This window comes from Chaetodon auriga, chromosome 22 (genome assembly GCF_051107435.1).
Source record: "Chaetodon auriga isolate fChaAug3 chromosome 22, fChaAug3.hap1, whole genome shotgun sequence".
Lineage (NCBI taxonomy): Eukaryota > Metazoa > Chordata > Actinopteri > Chaetodontiformes > Chaetodontidae > Chaetodon > Chaetodon auriga.
The window spans coordinates 16,259,482-16,277,835 of record NC_135095.1 but is presented as its reverse complement, the minus strand read 5'-3'; the positions used below and the strand labels follow the sequence as shown (position 1 = coordinate 16,277,835).

The window sequence follows — 18,354 nt, the reverse complement described above, 5'->3', positions numbered from 1 at the left end:
TAATAATTGGCAATGAATCCGCTTTATATGATATGACTGGGGGGGAGAACAGCTACTGTGTTTGTGTGTGTGTTAGTCCAGCGCAGGATCTCTTTGATGGGCACAGTATTTGTGTGTTGGTTAATCCACACCATGTTACTCACACACCCGGCATCGCTGCTGGTGTGTGTCTATTCACTGTCGGCTTAGCCCACTCTATCCCTAATCCAAAAGCCCGGGGAGGAAGACACAGAGGCAGCGAGATAAACCTGTGTACCTACAAGCCAAACGTCTCAATAATTTACATTTCACAGGTTCCCCCGTCGCACTCCTTCCTCCTCTCACGCTCACAGCCGTCCTCGTTTTCCTAAGTTACTGCGCTGTTTGTTCCAGGATACCGCACAGATTCCACCAGTTGCCCCGACAACGGACACGATTCAGCAGATCGCCCCTCGCCGTAATAACCAATGAAGCGAGTCGAAGGCGAGGACCGTCCGTCACCTCCCATTCAGCAACATTCACTCCTCCCATTCTGTTCTCTCAATGGCCAAACAATGGCCGCAGCTTAGCTCATCACGGTGATTTGTGGTGCTGATGGGGGACTCTGTGTGTGTGTGTGTGTGTGTGTGTGTGTGTGTGTGTGCGCGCGCTGCCCATAGACCAACGGCAAAATCTGGTTTCCTGTATCCTTGAGAAGAGGAGCAAAACAACAAGCCCTGACCTGTTGAGTATAATTAAATGTTGTGTTGTTCAGGGCAATAACTACTAGCACCCAAGGCTGGAACGCGTTCTGTCGACTCGCTCTGTTTCTGCTCGACTCATCTGTGGGCTCCTGTTTGTTCATGTGAGGACATGAACAATCACAGTCTTAAACTGAGCCGGTTAAGCACTCAAATCTGAACAGAGAGCAGTTCTATTGAGGGCTAACGAGAGATTACAAAAAGGAAAGCAGGGCTGAAATTAACATGATTTTCATGATTGAATTCGAGTGCTAATGATTTAATAGAAAGGAATCTCCAGGCTGGGACCACGAACGACGTCAAGAAACTCAGTCCTTCGCTTTGTCTCGTTTTGTCCCACCGACAGTCTAAAAATATTGCGTTTACAGGGACGTAGAACAGAGAAAAGCAGCAAATCTTCACATTTAAGAAACTGGAACCAAAGAATATTTGGCATTTTTTGCATTTTTGATTCAGAGCTGAAGCAATTAGTCGACCAAAACAACAAAAAGACAGCAACATGTTTGAACATGAATTCATTTTTAGGGCAAAAATGTCCAAAATACGAAGATGTCTGTTTGTCTATGTCGTATATGAGTGTAAATTGAGTACTTGTGGCTTTTGAAGTGTTGGTTGGACAAAACAAAATAATTGAAGATGCTTTTTTGTCTCAGCTAAATAATCAGTTAATCCACAAAGATTTCGTTTTTTAAGGAAATAAGGTATAAAAAAGGACCAAGATCAGTCAGATTATTTGCTTTTCCTGGATATCTACTGATCTAACAGCGAGGACAAGATGGTTTAAACTGAAATTACACTTTCCACCTCCGTGAGTGTGATGTAACATCATGTTGTGTGCGGCAACACGGTACAGAAAGCTGCAGTATATGTCTGCACATGTGTGGTACACGCACTCCAGACAGTCGTATAAATTGAAGTACTACACGTCTGCAGCTGTCCGTGGACGCGAGCCCCTTCAGAAATCTGCATGGAGCAAACAGAACAAAACAATCTAAACGCATGCCAATTTGACCTTGAGCAACACAGCCGCGTCTTTTTTGACATGAATCTAAGGAAAAAGAATGAAAATCTTGGAAAAACACACTGCGGCCCAGAGGGAATACTGTCAGGAGTTCAGAGACGGAAACACACCCCCATCCGCTTTCCCCTAGATCAAACACACACAAGTCCAGGATGAAATCTTCCCCTTTGAAAGTGATATATCGATAGCAAGAAAAAAGGCTGCTTGATGCATGACTTAAACACCACAACCAACCAGCACACACACACACACACAAACACACACACACACACACACACACACACACACACAGTGTTTGGGCTGACCTTTAAGAACCATCCATATTGATATTTCAATAAACCAATTCAACTACAGTCCGTCTACCTGTCTGAACAAATCGATGTCCTCACTGGTATCAGTCACCTTTCCTCTTCATCAGTGAGGAGGTGAACTCAGCAGGCCTCCAGATGGGACAAAATAACCACTTCACACACAAACTGGATGACAAGTCTCTGCAGCTGCTGATGGGGGTACTTCAGAAGACCACAACCCTCTGAAGTGAAGAGACAGATGCTGAGAAAATGCCAAATGTTTTGGAGTGCGTGATGCTCAGCGGCATTTTATTCAGGCCTCCAACCACAAAAAGAAGATCCTGTTTAACATGAGCGTTCGGTCGACTCAACCTCTACTGGCATGAAGATTTTTCCTTAACCAGCACACTATAAGTATTGGTTATTTGTTATTCAATTATTTTGTTTCTGCTGCAGATTTCTTCCTGCATGCATGCAGCAACAAGCTTGTCCAACTTCTAAAATGTGCTGCTTTTCTTCATCATGCGCGATACGCTGAAGATCTCTAGGTTGAGGAGTGTACGAATGCAATAAGCTACAGGCTGTCAGAAATTCTTACAAGCATTTTTTGGACATCTTATAAGCAGCCCTACCAAAATCCACGAGATCAAATGTTCTGTCCCAGTTTGAAACCAGCTGACAATCACTAATATAATGAAATTCAACCAGTCAGGAGTAAGCGAGAGGTGTTACACTGGACTCTGCTTCTGCTGGCTTTAGCGTTTCTCCCAACTTCAGTCAATACATCCTTCTCTTTCCGCCCCTCCGCCACCTCCCTTACAGATACTTGACTTTCCAGCTACTGTCTGGAAAGCGTGGTAGGGGAAAATGACTAATGCTGGTGCCTTTGGGCAAGACTCTTCATCCTGCACTAACAGAGCTGCTCGTCTTGCTGTTTCGTACTGGGCAGCTCCCAGGTGTGAATGTGAAGCATCGCTGGAAAGACGCTCAGTCAACACTCCCATAAGTATCCCCTAAGTGTTGTCGAATAAAGGTTAACAAGCAGGGACGGGATGGCCTGCCTCCAGACTCTGAACAGCTCATCAGGGTGTCATGAGTTTAAAAATGCCACAGTGTGTTATCTTGTGTACCTGGGTGTACTGATGCCTAACACTGCACCACAGAGACATGGTCCACAGTTGTGTATGTGGGTGTCAGCTGGCAGAGAATGCTGTTCCCATCTTGCTATGTGTCATGGCGGTTTGAATGGCTCTTTCAACAATTGTATTCAAATTGCACCAAACTGAAGAAGACAATTATCATCTTAAAGCAATTTTACGGGACTTTTAAATTGGGGTGTACTCCAGATCTGTGAATTGCATGGCAACACAAAAGCCAGTGCACCTCATCAGCATTTAGACCTCCTCCTCTTTCAAAAGCGGTCGTGTAATTCTTAGCCTAGAAGAACACTCTACACAGGACTGCACTAGGTAGCTGCTGCGTGCGTGTGAGGCCACTGAAACTGGGTCAGAGAAGAATCTGTTTTTCTGTCATAACACGTCATGTTATTCAACCTTTAGGAGGACCAACATGGAGCACGTCACCATAGCATGTGTGGCATTCATTCAACACAAAACAGGAAGGCACACACTGTGTGGCCAGTTGCCGTCTTCCAGCAAGGAGCCATGTGCTACAACAGGAACTTGAGAAAATATCAACTTCCCCTGGTGTCTCTTTATTTCTATGTCCACTCCATATGTTTGGATATGAAACCAGAAATAAGATTTGACTTCTCACCTGAAGCATGTGCAACAACTGCAAACAAACTGGAGAAACCTGCTCCACCACTCTGTTGTTGTTGCCTGTGGGTGCTGATATGTGCTGTGCAAACAGTCTACATGATGGCTAGATAATAAAAAAGTCAAGATGATAAAAGGTCACCTGAGCACAAAATGATTTAACATATGATGGCAAGTTCACCTTCTGGCCAGCAAATGACCTGCAAGAAGCAGAGTGCATCTCCACCAAACTCCATTACAAAATCTGTCAATTTAACGTTGCCTCACATGTGAGCGCAGGTACAAAACGACAGTAGTGGTATAACATGATATAAGAACAGGTTGTCACTTCTCCATATCGCTCACCGCAGTCAGATTTAGCAGAATACAACTGTGGGAAATAGAAGATTGTAAAAGACCTTATGAATAGAACATTTAAGGGGAAAAGCAGTGACTGAGTATCGGATCTAAACAAGACGTAAACATGACACGCTGTAGCCGATATGCACATTTTCAGACTTACAAAGAATAATTTCAGGTTTTTTAAATGAAGTTTGGCACGTTTGACTCTTCAGAAGAAATAGCGTCGCGGTTTATCAGCTGGTTGCGGCTGCACAAAAAGAGGAGGATTGTCCAACTTTATCCTCTGATGACAGAAACCGCGACGCTTAGCCAGATTTAAAGAAGGATAACTCGTCCACTCTCAGGTATGTTCGCTAAACTGGACGTTGACGTGGCCAGAAACGACACACCGTAATGTATGGACTGCCTCAGTCAGGAGAAGCAACAGTCCACGAGTCGTACTGGTCTCGTACGTTAGATAGCTAACGTTAGCTAACTTGGTGATAGTAGAAAACTCATATTTACCATATTACCCCCGCTGGTGTAAGTGTATCCCTACTTCTGATAAACTTTTCTCCACAGCAGCAGCACAACAAGCTCCGGACATAATCTCGGGTTCTCCCGTTTTGTTGTCCTCAAGTGGAAAGTTGTCCGTCGACACCGTCGGTGCGACACATACCATCACGGCTCCCGCTTGCCGCCACCGCTGGACACCGACCCACGGCGGCGACGGTTTGATTCGCCTCCCTGCCAGCCTGCCGCGGTAATCCTCCAGCAAGCGGCGAGCCAGGGAAGCACAATGTGTGACTACGCCCCGCCCACCGCGTTGCAACGAGGGAGGGGCTGCGGGGGATATCGAATACACCCCACATGAATGAATTCATAACCGGAGAACGAGGAGCTCTGAGGTCCAAATTAAAGCTGCTACTCAAACGCACAACACGTTTTTGGACAACTGAAGTGGACTGAAAAGTTGAGTATTTCACTTTGAAGTAGAAGTACAAACTGGAAAAGTACAAGTACTGCAGGATTAAATGTACTTGTTGAATTCCACCAGTGTCGGTAGAATCAAACATGCTGTAAGTTATGTGATGCTTCAGGTGGTTGTTTGTTGGCGATGATCATCACTTCCTGGTTATTTTACGCTGATGGATGTTTCTAAAGTTACATATTCATCCCCTGTAATCCTCAACTCTTCTCTTTACGGCCGTCCAGACTTGTTAACCCGCCATGTTTACATCTGACAAAAGCATACACTTGAGTTAATTCGACAGACAGACAGACTTGACACCGGCCACATCTCAAGTGAAAGGATGGATGAATTACCCCACAAAGGTCTGGGGAATGAATCATGAATCATTGAAAGGCACAGCAGGTCTACTCTGTCCCTACTGATAAAGAAACCAATTAGTATGGTTCGTGGCCCCGTCATGTGATCTGGGCCTGCTGATAGTTCGCTGTCCAAGCTCACATTAAGTATTCATCCTCACAATATAAGTCCACTCTTCCACCTGCCATCTTGGAAAACACTGACATACTCAGTGAGGCTTTATCTCTTTCTTACTCTCCTGTCATTCTTCATCGCCCCCCTCCCCACCCCATATGCACGTATCGACCTGAAGCCCACATTATGAGGACGGCAGTGAGTCAGCCACCTGTTAATCATTGTGACAAGTGTGTGTGCTGACAGGTTGGACACTCTGAGGTCGGGTGATTCAGCCTGCAAGGCAGAGAACAGCACCTGGCACAGAGGCTGCCTGCGGGGCAAGAGCTCTGTTATTGAAATCTGAATCCGATCCAGGCTGACTCAATCATATCATTCCCGTGAGTGTATGTGTGCATGTTTAGAAAGATCATTGCATAGCTCTAGGGTACATCCCCAGCAAATCTCTCTGCTGTGATCAATCCTAATAACCTAATACACTTCCAGTCCATTTCCCCCGGGGATTGATTTATATTATCCATGCCTGTGCGCGTGTGAATGAAAGGTTGGAGGCACAGAGTTAAATGTGACATTTAATTAGCTCCAGGTTTGTACTTTAGCATTGATTTGGTTCAGAGAGGGCATCGGCGGTGAGCTCACAGAGAACAACTTTAGCCTTATGTAAATGCCATTAGGAGCAGATCTCTGATGGTATTGCAGCACCGCATTTGACACTTGAGAGGCTGTAAAACAGCAACAAAACAGCCTTTTAAGGCTGTTCGCTCTCTGTCAGCTTTGATTCACTGCAAGGAAGTGAAAAAAATTCTGTCACAGTTGAGCATGCACACACGCGCGCACACACATACACACACACACACACAGACACACACACTCTCTGACTTGCACGGCATTGAAATTCCTCTTCTAAATGTCACCACATTTGACTTTTAACAAGTGCAACAGAGTTCAAAATCCAATTATCTCACAAACAGAGAGATGCGGCAGAGCTTTTTTGATCTGCAGTGTATAAACGTCAGAATTCGTGGTTATAATATAATGTTAAACCAACGTGTGCATCAAGGATTGAAGACATATACATGAAGTTTACTCTGTTAATCACAAGATGCTATTGTTCCCTTTCCCCCCGCCAGTGATGTTTGTGTTCTTTATGGGCTTCCTGCAGAGCGTCCTGTCTCCATCCCAGCCGTGACATCAGCCTGACCTCCGAAACACCAGAGACTTCCGGAGAACTGAGACTGGTCGGGAGCGTTTAAGGTGGGGCTCTGGATTGTTTAGGTGAGGACGAGGATCGGGACGTTCTGCTGAAGCTCTGGAATTATCACCTAAATTTGGAGTTTCCCTCACATCTGTGACGTATTTCAACATCTTTCAGCTCATTGTTACGCTTTTTTTTATGACTTGCAACTTGAGTGTTTAATCCACTCTGACCTCTCTCATCAACTTTGCTTTCAGTTTTCTGTTTTTAGTGAAGACGCTCTCATAAACCAACCTGCCCAGCATCACAACACACAGACACAGTAACTGGCTGATGACATTTAGAGGTCACATAACTCTTTTGCTGTTTGTGCACTGGCTTGTTGTACTGGACTGTATTATCAGTACAGGGCTGAATCTAGCAAACATTTTCATCATCTATTATTGTGTCATTTTTTTCAATACATCTATATTAAATATTGCATCTAGACGTCACTTGAGGTGATGTCTTCACATTGCTTGCCGTCTAAAACCCAAACATATTCAATTTCAAGTGATCTGTACCAGAAAAAAAGCAGCAAATGAGAGAATGATTTGGCATTTTTCGATTATTGCACAAAGGCAGAATTTGTTGCTGCACTGTCCTATACTGCTGATGAGCAGACTTTTCTTTATGGTTACTCAGAGCATTTTTGTGCTACTATAATTTGCCACTTCACACCAGTACAGCCACCTTCGGTGTTAATGTAAATGCCACTATCTGTTCCCATACCTCGCTGACGGTAAAACTGACTTCATCCAATATGTGTGGCAAAGAAAGAGAGAGGCGGAGAGAGAAAATGAGAAAGAGCTAATTGACAAAAGGCTGCCCTAATCTGGCCTGGTTTGCTGTGTCTCTGAGTCAGACAGGAAGTCTCCAGAGCAGACTGTGTGTTCAGACGTGTCTCTGTGAGAGGAAAGGTCTCTTTGCTTCCTCACTTCCTTCATTCCTCCTACGACAGCACTGCGACTCAGACAGAGCCGGACGGACAGACGGACAGACGGAGGCACACGCTCAGATTTTATGGATGTAATAGAGAGACTGTCAAATCAAGTGATGGCTTGGAGATGAGATTAAACCCAGAGGAGGTCATGTTTAATTAATCTTGGGCTCATTTTATCCATCACAAAGACAGGGGATGTGTGAGTGCTATGACACCTAAATGATAGCATATCACCTTCACTCCAGGAAAAACAAATCACATTAGGATCTTCAATATTTCACGGTTATGTCTCTCAGCTAATGTCTTGCTGATTGCACTGCTGCAGAGAGGCTCTAATGTGTTTATAATTTTACATCCACTGACTGTTACGGTCAGCTGGGAATACGTCTATATCCAGATGAGCGCAGGGGCAAAAAGCTGCGACCCACTGTTGTGTGCAGCTCTTAGTATAATTCATCTTTCATCCCCAGTGCCGTACAGGGTAAAGACAGAATCAGCATCAGCTCAGTCAGAATCAATTGAACGGGGAGACGCTCGCACGTACACATGCACATCCTTCGGGCTCACTAATTGGAGCACTGAAGTTATGGTGTATTTTTGGATTACATAATCCCCACAGAAGGCCCATCCAAAACAAAACAAAACAAAAAAAAATCCCCTTTTTCATCGCGCCCCGTCTCCATCACTTTGTGCTTGTGTGTAACCAGTCCTCAAATCAACCTCTTCTTATTAAAACTGTCAACCCTGCTCACTCTTTTATTATATGAATGCTTTAGTGCCAGCAATTACATTTTCCTTCATGACGTGTCCCTTTCTCAATTGATTTCATTTCACCCCCTGCCTCTTTCACCCCATGGCTTTTTATCTCTCCCAGAATCTTCCCTTCCTTTCACTTATTGCTATAACTTTATTACATGACATTTCATATCCAGCAAACACTGCGGTCTTGCTTCATTCCAACAGAGCTCATGATCTGTGTTGCTCAGTTTCATCCTCAAAAACGCAAAATTCACATAATCCCTCTGGATCCTGCTGCCAAAAAAGATGGATTTGTCAGCAACGCTAGTCTCAACTACATAAATGTTCTTTCCACCTTGTGCTACTGATGCTGGTAAGCCCCATTAGGCTCAGTGGAGGACAAGTAATGATCCTTACTCGCACACAAACACAAACATGTTGCGACAGACAGGGGATAGAGCAGAGCGAGGGAGGCTATTGCTGCTGCCGCCGCTGCCGCTGTGGCTACCGTCTAGCAATGGGGACAGTGACTAATCAGCCTGAGCATCCACATATATCACCAGGCAGAAGTAATCAGCGCAGAGGACTCAGACTGACATGGCATTATCAAACAAGCTCCAGCGGCAGGGTCAGTCATGGTACCAGGCCTGTATGAAACGCAGACTTAAGGACACAAAACCTGCAGAGTTGCACCAGCTGCTCTAAGTCAGTCACTAAGTTAGTTAAGTCCTCCCCAAATACTCACTTAGCTAGTTTCAAACGACTTCAACTACTACAGCTACAACTGCTATAACTGCTTTTTTGTCAAGTGTTGGGTGTCAAATATGTTATCACATCATGTCTTTTACTCCTTACTAGCGAGCTAATGTAAGTCTTGTTATTTAGTTCAGTTACACCTTGCAGTTACTTGACGTAAATATTGTGCAACATCTAAAATCTTAGTTAGAACTAGTTTGTGATTTTAATGTACAGCAAATGAACTGTCTCCAGAGCTGCTTTGATTCACTCTCCACCTCTCACTTATCGCCTTGTCTCCTCTCTTTGCTATCTCCACCTCCAAAGCAATTCTCTCTTTCAACCGAATTAACAGAAAAGAGCTTCGCTCCTCCTCTGCTGCTCCCTCCTCCACATGCTCCTCGAGCTCTTTTCAGCCTCTGTAATAGAATTTCTTCAGGGAGGGCTAAGGTTCCCTGCTTTCCAGCTGTGTCTTTTGTCCCTGCCAAGCAGGAGAACTAAATCAACGGGGCACTTGAATAGGCATGCTGGAATAGAAAAGGGGCGACGGTTTTTAAGGGACTCTGGCGGTAAATTTAAGCTGACTAGAGTTATAGCTCTGCAGCAGATAGATGCAGCACTGTCAAGGTTAATCACACGGCCACAACTTCACAAACCCTGATGCAGCTTTACTGCATACAGTAGCTGTGTATATGGCACTGGGGATACTATTACTTTTACTACTACCTAAAGACAGAAATACAGTGAAGCATATACTTGGGAATGAAGCAGATGGACTTCTGAATAGGCAGAGCAGACATGAGGGTTTTAGCAGCCCACAGGTGAAAGGACCCTGATTATAAATCCTCCATGCTTTCCCTTCCCTTAAAAACTACTGCAAAGCCGCACTGTACCTGCAAAATAAAGGAAAACCAGGCAATTATGCCAAAACACACTCAAAGAAGTGTCAGTTAGCTACAGTATCTACATCCACTGTTACCAGATATGAACACTGAGGTTATTTCCTCTTCTCTTCTCTTTAAGTTGTGTCCTTTGACAGCAATTAAAAATAGATTAATAAAGAATGAAGCCTGAAGTAAATCTCTCACTTCTGTATGTGCTTCTTTTTTTTCATTTATCCTGTTTTTCCTATGCTGTCCTACATGTTTTGTAATAGCGTCTACTCCTGTAAGCCTGAAATAATATGAAGGTTTTCTTGCTGCCACGCACGAACTCTTTCTTTAAATTCCAGAAAAACTGCTCATTGCCTCAGAGTTAAATGAAAAAAGCCTTGCTTAAAGAAAACAAAGATCAAAACAAAGAAAAACTAAAATAACTCCTAACAAATGGAGGGTTGGGAGGGATCCTGACCTCAGTATCTCTAAAATCCTGGCCATGGTAATGCGAGCTCATGCTGACACTCATTGTTTTCACAAAGTTTAAGTCCCGTCTTTTCCGTTCTACATGTACATGTCACTTCATCAGCGCGCTGCTTTCACCCACAAGCAGCTCCTGACTGTTTCGTCTTTGTTCTTGATGCATGAACAGCCTTTGATCGCATCTCCTTCCACACTTGCATTTGCTTGTCACCTTAACGCTAGCAAGCATAGCGATCGCAACTCTTTTGTCTCCCTGCTGACTGCATGACATTGTAGTTTAACGACAATTAATATAAATGACATGTTTACACACGCACCTGAAACAACCCTGCTGCAATTCAGACTAAGAACATTCTAATACATGCTTGCTTGCAAAGAAAGCAGCCCTACAATTACGTTGACAATGAAGCATGAAAAGGAATAAATATGCATATATCGCTGCTGAAGATTGCTGGTTTCACACTGATGCCTGTTGCATGCTTTAGCTAAGCTTTCGTCTGCAGCCTCTGCACTGCGAGCGTGAGCCGATCTGACCATCAGAATGTGTGAGGGCTTTCATAAAGGACAGCGCGGCCTCTCTGAGCGAACACGGGCACCAGAGGCCGTTTGAAATGAATATCTAAGGGGTCACACTTTCAAAGCGTGTGGAGGGGTGGGGCGGCGGCCACGCTTTCATGTGTCATCTCGCTACATGCCCACGTCACTGCCCACACTGCAGCAGCAGCTTGTGACATTTCAGCCCCTTTGTCTTCCTCTGAGTGGTTTGAGATCTTTTTTTTTTTTTTTCTCGAGAGTAAATGACAGCTCCTGTGATATGTAGGCGTAGAGAGAGAATTAAAGGAACTGAAAGATACAGAGGTGTGACATTAAAGCATGAGGCGAGACAAAGGATGGCAGGTCAACAGACATATGACGATATCACAGTGTGAATCTGTCAAGATATCAAACAGCTCAACAGACAAAACACTAACATTCATATTCTGTCGGCTATTAGCTGTTGGTTAATGGCTAAACTCTCCTCTAGTGCTTATTGGAGTAGACAAGTGACAGAAAATCATCAATGATTAATCAGATTTATCCAACAACAATGTTCATAATCAATTCTACATTTTCTGAGGTGACGCTAGCTGTTTCCAGGCTTGCTAAGATAAGCTAAGCATTTCTTGGTTGCAGCTTCATATTTGCAGTAAAGATATGATTGCGATGGTGATTTTCTCATAAAACAGCCTCTTCTCCCAAAATAATAAACCACTGCTTTAAGTCAGTTGTTGCTTTTGTCCTTATTAGTGAGTATGTTTCCATACATGTACTCAGTATCCTGGGTTTGAGTCTTATGCTAGTTCAGATGTAATAAGAAACTCAGTAATGCAGTGCAATTTAACAGCACCACAAACAACAGACTGCAAATTAACCGTAAAGTAAAATCAACACTTTGATAAAGGTAGGGCATATTGTAGCATCAGAGCGAGGTAATCCTAACAAACTGGCATCTGGAGTGTACATAAAGTCAAGACAGCGTGAAATTCAGAACAGAGGGAGAATCTAACATTTCTTTTCTGCTGAATTTACCAAGAAAAAAGATGACGGCAGGGAAAAGACTAAAGCTCTGTTTACAGTACAAAGCCTGTTTTAGCCCTTTACAGCAGCTAGCTAGAGGCTACTGACGCAGACAAGGTTATATGTTAATGAAGCTGAGCACGCACACAAAATCCAAACGCACACGCCGCTCTGTTTAACTTTGATTTAACCAGACAAGTCAATTATGGATAAATCCCATCATATCTGGTGTAATGTTACTCACGCGTGTGGAAAGAAAGCAGGCTTACACACACACACGATGATGTAACATGAGAAGAAAGTCCTCAAGTCCAAGAAGCTCACGTCTGCACATAAAGACAGCATGTTGATCCTGCTCCCACTCCAACTTAAAGATTGCCTTTACACACACACACACACACACACACACACACACACACACACACACACACACACACACACACACACAGCAACAAGCTGTAAGCAGTGTATGTGTTTGTCTGGTCTTGTACTTTGATCTTTGTGAGGAAAATAGTCATAGAAAGTAACAGCAAGTGAGTACATTTACTCTGTTACAGTACATCTAAGACTTGAGGTGTGAACATGTGAATACGTGTGTGTGTGTGTGTGTGTGTGTGGCTGGGCATCCTACAGCTACGGTCACCAGTGTAGATGAGAGTCAATTACCGCTAGCATCATGTTGTTGCCATGGTGATAAATTGAGTGGCGCAAACGTGGTGAGATATGGATCATGACTGTGTGATAACAGCTTATCGTTTGCGTGTGTGAGTGTGTGCAGAATTACAGGCTGAGGTCTGTGGATGCAGCTTGAACAGATTTTCTTGGTCGTCACTGAAGGTCATTATCATCAGGGAAATTATACACATGCAGAGACGAACGTGTGGCTCAGGTCTAATCAGTGTGACTCTGGGGGACGCCTGCGGTCCATGACCGTGTTCAGGTCGTGTACGCCTGTCGTCTTTCTCATGGGACGTTTTGTGACGGAGATGCAGTGTTTACTACAAGAACGTGTTGCTTGTTCTTGCAGAAACGATGAGTAAATGAACTAGAACAATTTTAGCGGTCAAATAATTATTTAACAGTTGTTAAGATTTTTCAGTCTGGACCAAAAGTAGGGGACTGACCGACAGACGCTGCCACCGCTTGAGCTACGCTGCTAGCATGGCTACCAGTAATCAAAACACTGGTGGATGATGCACCTAATCATTTCCAGCTGCACTCCTAATAGCTCATGGGAAAATAGGTCGAGAGGGACACACGCGCGCACACACACACATTTTTCAAAACTATCTTCACATAAACCCTCCCAGACACTCTCTTGCTTCACGTCGAGGCGACACAGTTTAGTCATGTTAATTAATTGACTTCTTGAGCTTGTACTGAACATATTGCAGCCGCTGGTGATTCAACACTGAGCAGTTTCTGGTGCAGCCAACCTTCTCAGAAATTAATGTTATGAGACCAGATGAAATGAAAATGATGTGAGTTATACGCAGCTGCAGCATGAATGGCGAGAGAGTGGGTTTATTTTTTGTTCCGAGCGCTGCAGACACCCCGAACACACTCTGTAAAATGTCTGGAAGCAAGAATGGAAAGCAATTACTGTGGCAGGAAAATAGAAGTAATCATGGGATTGCACTTAACCAGTGGAGGCAAATAATGAATCAGGACCAACCATGAAATAACATTTTCTCCCTTAGTTTTTTTTTTAAACTAAAGGTGCTTATTCTGTTATGCAGTGACACATTGTTCATGCTCCATGTTGTCCACCTTTCCTCCATTACTGCAAATATTCCCATTAAACCATTTTGAATGGGATTTTATCCGGTTAAAGCTTCATTTTTGTTTCATTTTTTTGTTATGAAATGGTCAGTAAGGTCAGCAGCATAGTATTTAAGCAGACTTATATCACAAATTAAATAATACTGATTCTACGTGGGCAGAGAAAGATGCACATGGCACAATGTGGAGATGCAGGACTTGTTTGTGTTGCAGGAACACTGAAGCTGGGAATGATCAGCTGCCACACATGAAGGCTATCATCAGAAATAATGAACTGCTCTTTAGTTTTCACCATAGAGGTGTGCGGACTTGAGATCTTACTTCATGTTAGTACTGAAAAGTGGAAGGAGATTGGTGAGAAACACGGGCATGTACAGAAAGCACTGGTGGAAATACAATTTGTAGCAGTAACATCGCTGTAACTCAACAAAACGCTGATTTAAATTTTGGTTTCATTCTTGCTCTGTGAGGCAAAGGCCAAACTCAGCATTCAACACGCACACAATGACAATGCTAATATGCTGTTTAGCGTGTGTTTACCCTGTCCCTCATGTTAGCATGCTAATGGTTTCATCTGCACTAAACACAAAGTACAGCAGAGGCTGATGGGCATGTCATTAGCTTCGCAGGTTTTTAGTCACTAACCAAAGTGCTGGACAAATAAAAATACCTGATGGTGGTGCTAGATGAAAATCCAAAAAACATCCCTGCTTTATCCTTAACTAACCTCCATAGGGTCAGAACCTGCAAAATGTCCTCACATGGCATCATTTTCCCCTGGAAGCTTTTAATTGCCCTTTAGGATAAAAGCACGAGAACACACACACAGTGAGGTAATGTTGACACATTACACTGTGATGTCCTCTGAGATCTGCTATGGCATAAACACACACGGCTTAATGAGAGAGAACAGAGGGAAATAAAAGCAGAGCTTCCACCAAGGTCTTGAACGCTGTGTGTCTGAGACACTGCGATGGTTACCATGGCAAACGGATGGAAGTGACCACAGTTAGCAGTTGGAGGGCATCTACAAGTCTGAGGCTTTGTAGATAAACTGTACACAGAGGATTTAACAACATATCGGGGATGCAGAAGCTGTGAAAACATGGATCAAGGCTGATTATGGACTTGTTGCACAACTTTTCTGCAGAGCTGATGAGGGTGAAAACACACTCGGGAGCGGTAATAAAACAACGTCCTGCTGCTTCTTCCATAGACTATTTCCTTGTTTATGGACTGACAAAGGCTGCTTGATTGACAGGAAGAGCCCCATTATACAGATGGGTTACATAACATTATTTTCATAGCGTTTTGCTCACATATACTGGCAGAGCTAAGGCACATACTGTAATGCATGCACACACAAAACACACAGTGTCAGCACAATAAGGGCAGCCCAAAGCACAGCGACCAGCCAGGAATAGTCTCAGGGATGCATCTCTTTATGCCACAGACTACAGCGACCAGACATCCTGATGGAGCGGCTGAGATTGTGATGGACAGATAAAGACAGGGGGAACACAAACACGACCGCCTGCTCGAGCACTCAGAGCCAAAATGGAGAAACTTCTGGGACGTTTTTCTAAGAGCAAGCGAGGGAGGGGAAAGAGAAAATGAAAACAAGCTCTGCAGTCTAATAGGTGTGCATGAACTATGGCGTGCTGTACACATTCCTTAGACATTACTCAAGTGGCAAAGGCCAATCGCATGCTTCATACAGACACTTAAAGAGACGGAGACGTGGTGAAACTTGCCTGACTATTAAAAACAACTTCCTTGATTACCTCTGGACGCAAAACACAAAATAACTCATTTAGTAACACAGCTGCAATGAGGAAAAACATATCAGATCAACCTCCTTCTTTATGGTCCTACCTTTGAAACCTCTTATCTAATCAGAGCAAGTTACACCGAGAGCACCAAGCCTTAGACTGCTTCTCCAAAAGAGCCATGAAATGTACAGACTTGGTATGTAACAGCAGTAAAGGAGTGATAACCTTTTCTATCTCACACACAGATCTCCTCATGTGACCCCCGTAAATGTCGAGTTCACAAGGGCAGAAATACACTGCTGACTACATGTGACTCTGGGACTGACTTCATTTAACCTTCTAGACTTTTTCACTCATGCAGGAGAGGTAAACAACAAGAGAAGTGATTCCCTGATCCCTCGCATCAAACAGACCAAAAATCAGGAGACAGATTTAGAGACGTAACAAATGCAAATGCTACCTCTGTCACATAGATGAGCGGAGTGGCACTGTGGTTCTTCCTCATGCTCGTCTTCCTCACAGCCTGAGGTCAAAGTGCATGCCACGGGAGCTTCAGAAGAGCCCTGCACATCAGAGAGCTGTGTCTGCCTCTTTGAAGTTTAAGGACTACCCTCTGAGGGAGGAGGAGTGTGTGTGTAACCCTCTTATTGTGAAATCTTTTGCTTCCTGTATTAGCAACGATCAAGCTCAAACCAGCGGCTCCCTGTGCACCTCCACACACTCAAATAGCAACCTGCACTACACTGCCTCGTCCCGGGGTGCGCTCCCAAGCTGCGCTGTTCTGTGCTGTTCTCACACACTTCTGCCCGGTTGGAGAAAGACCACCTTAAAAGGCACGAAGCAGCCCGAGCCAGAATTTTTTTGATCCTTATCAGCCACCCTCCACTGGCACAGGCACACTTCGCAACAACAGCCTCAGCTGCCAATCAGGAGGGAGCAGACAGGGGATGGAGAGCCGGTGACGGACGCTGAGAGAGCGGGAGGGAGAGGAGGGAGGAAGGGGAGATTTAAGGGAATGAATGAGTGTGGGAACGTTGAGTTAGTGCAGGAATCTCCTGCCAGACTTACTCCCTGAGGGGTGAATGCACTCTGCAGGACGGACACTCTGACAGCACTTCGAATCTGCAGAGCCAGAATGTGTGTGTGTGTGTGTGTGTGTGTGTGTGTGTGTGTGTGTGTGTGTGTGTGTGTGTGTGTGTGTGTGTGAGTGAGAGACCAGGTCTGAATGTTGCACCCACATGCTCAAAGGCATTCTTTAAGTGGGAGTAGGAGCAGGATCAACATACTGGACTTACATACAGATTTGAGGTACTTGTACTTTACTTAAGTTTTTTGTTCTCATGCGACTTTGATACTTCTACTCGATGATATTTCAGAGAGAAATATAGTGCTTTAAACTTCAATACTTGTATTTGACAGCTTTAGTTATTTTACAAATAACATTTTTCTGTAAAATGAGTTTCTAAAATATGATGCTTTGTTCTAAATTGAAAGTTAAAAATCGATGACTTGATTAAATGGTACCTATTTCATCATTTTTTATGATTTGTTAACAATAAGACTAAGAAATAAAATGATAAAATCTAAAAATGTCTGTTTTCTCCTTTAAATTTCTTTTGGCTTTATTTGCTGTATTTTTCTGTAAAGAACTTTCTAGCCTTGTTAAAAGTGCTACTAATAAAGTTTATCATTATTACATGTCCATGCTAATTACTGCCCACTTCACACTTGGTAGATATTGACCTTTTTCACGGCAGACACTGTTTGCTGAGACCAGAAATGAAACACCTACATGTGATCCAGCCTTCATTAACATAATTAGCCTCACCTGTGCTTTCCCTGCAAGGACGTGTCAAAATGTAATAGTGAAAAGTAGGCCATCTACAGCAAAAAAACAAGGCAGGAGACATCTCTAGTCACAAGTAAAACAACAGCATGTGGCATAAAAGAAAAGTAACGTTGAGAATGTTTGCTTGACTTTTCCTCTTTCTAGCTCCGAGTTTCCCCTTCTTGTATGCAGAAACACACATGGGAAGGTGGACAGAACTGGGGCAGTGGTATTTTTACAGCCAAATGCTTAGACGAGGGCTAAAAAACAAAAGACCCCAGGCACCGACTCTGACCCATTAAGCACAGCTAGCGTTTGGAGAATTAGAGACAAAACGGGAGGCCTGGAAATCTCACACTCTAGTACTGAAATCCACGCATGGGAGGAAGTCGGGCATGAATGATGCAAGAGGAGAGGTCAGGGAGGCAGAAAAAAAGTTACAGACAGTGACGTTAAAGTGAGGCGATGGAGAATCCAAGAAGAGGAAGAGGAGGAGAGATATGACAGCTGGCAGGAGGAAAGACTGAAGAGGACACGGAGCAAGTCTTGACATCAAGGCAGCCCTCCTTATCCTCTTTCTGGAGCCCGGCTTGCATCACAAGCAGCTGCCACTTCAACACACTGCTGCATCAGCAATTATAAAGGCTGAGAGATTATCTGCTCCATTTGCGGAGGATGAATCAGACAGTAGCTATCAGCTAATGTGAGATACAGACAAAACAGAAGAGCGACAAACGATTTGTTGAACACAAATGTAAAATGTGGGTTGGAGAGCACATTACATGCCACTCAGGGCTTGTTGTCATCTGTCACAGCACTTCCTGCTCATTATCC

The 18,354-nt window shown here is 43.9% G+C and overlaps 1 protein-coding gene across 2 annotated transcripts in view; it reads right to left on the bottom strand.

Moving 5' to 3' along the window:
* Positions 1 to 16,220, bottom strand: part of tmcc3 (transmembrane and coiled-coil domain family 3) — a 33,128-nt gene extending 16,908 nt beyond the window's left edge. The window contains exon 1 of one of the 2 annotated variants that reach the window (XM_076722834.1): positions 16,153 to 16,220. In XM_076722834.1, coding sequence (XP_076578949.1) covers positions 16,153 to 16,197 — 45 coding nt within the window. In that variant the 5' untranslated portion in view covers positions 16,198 to 16,220. Of the gene's footprint in view, positions 1 to 4,654; positions 4,903 to 16,152 lie in introns of those variants that run through there. The other variant, XM_076722835.1, reaches the window with a different exon arrangement.
* Positions 16,221 to 18,354: the final 2,134 nt, after the last annotated feature.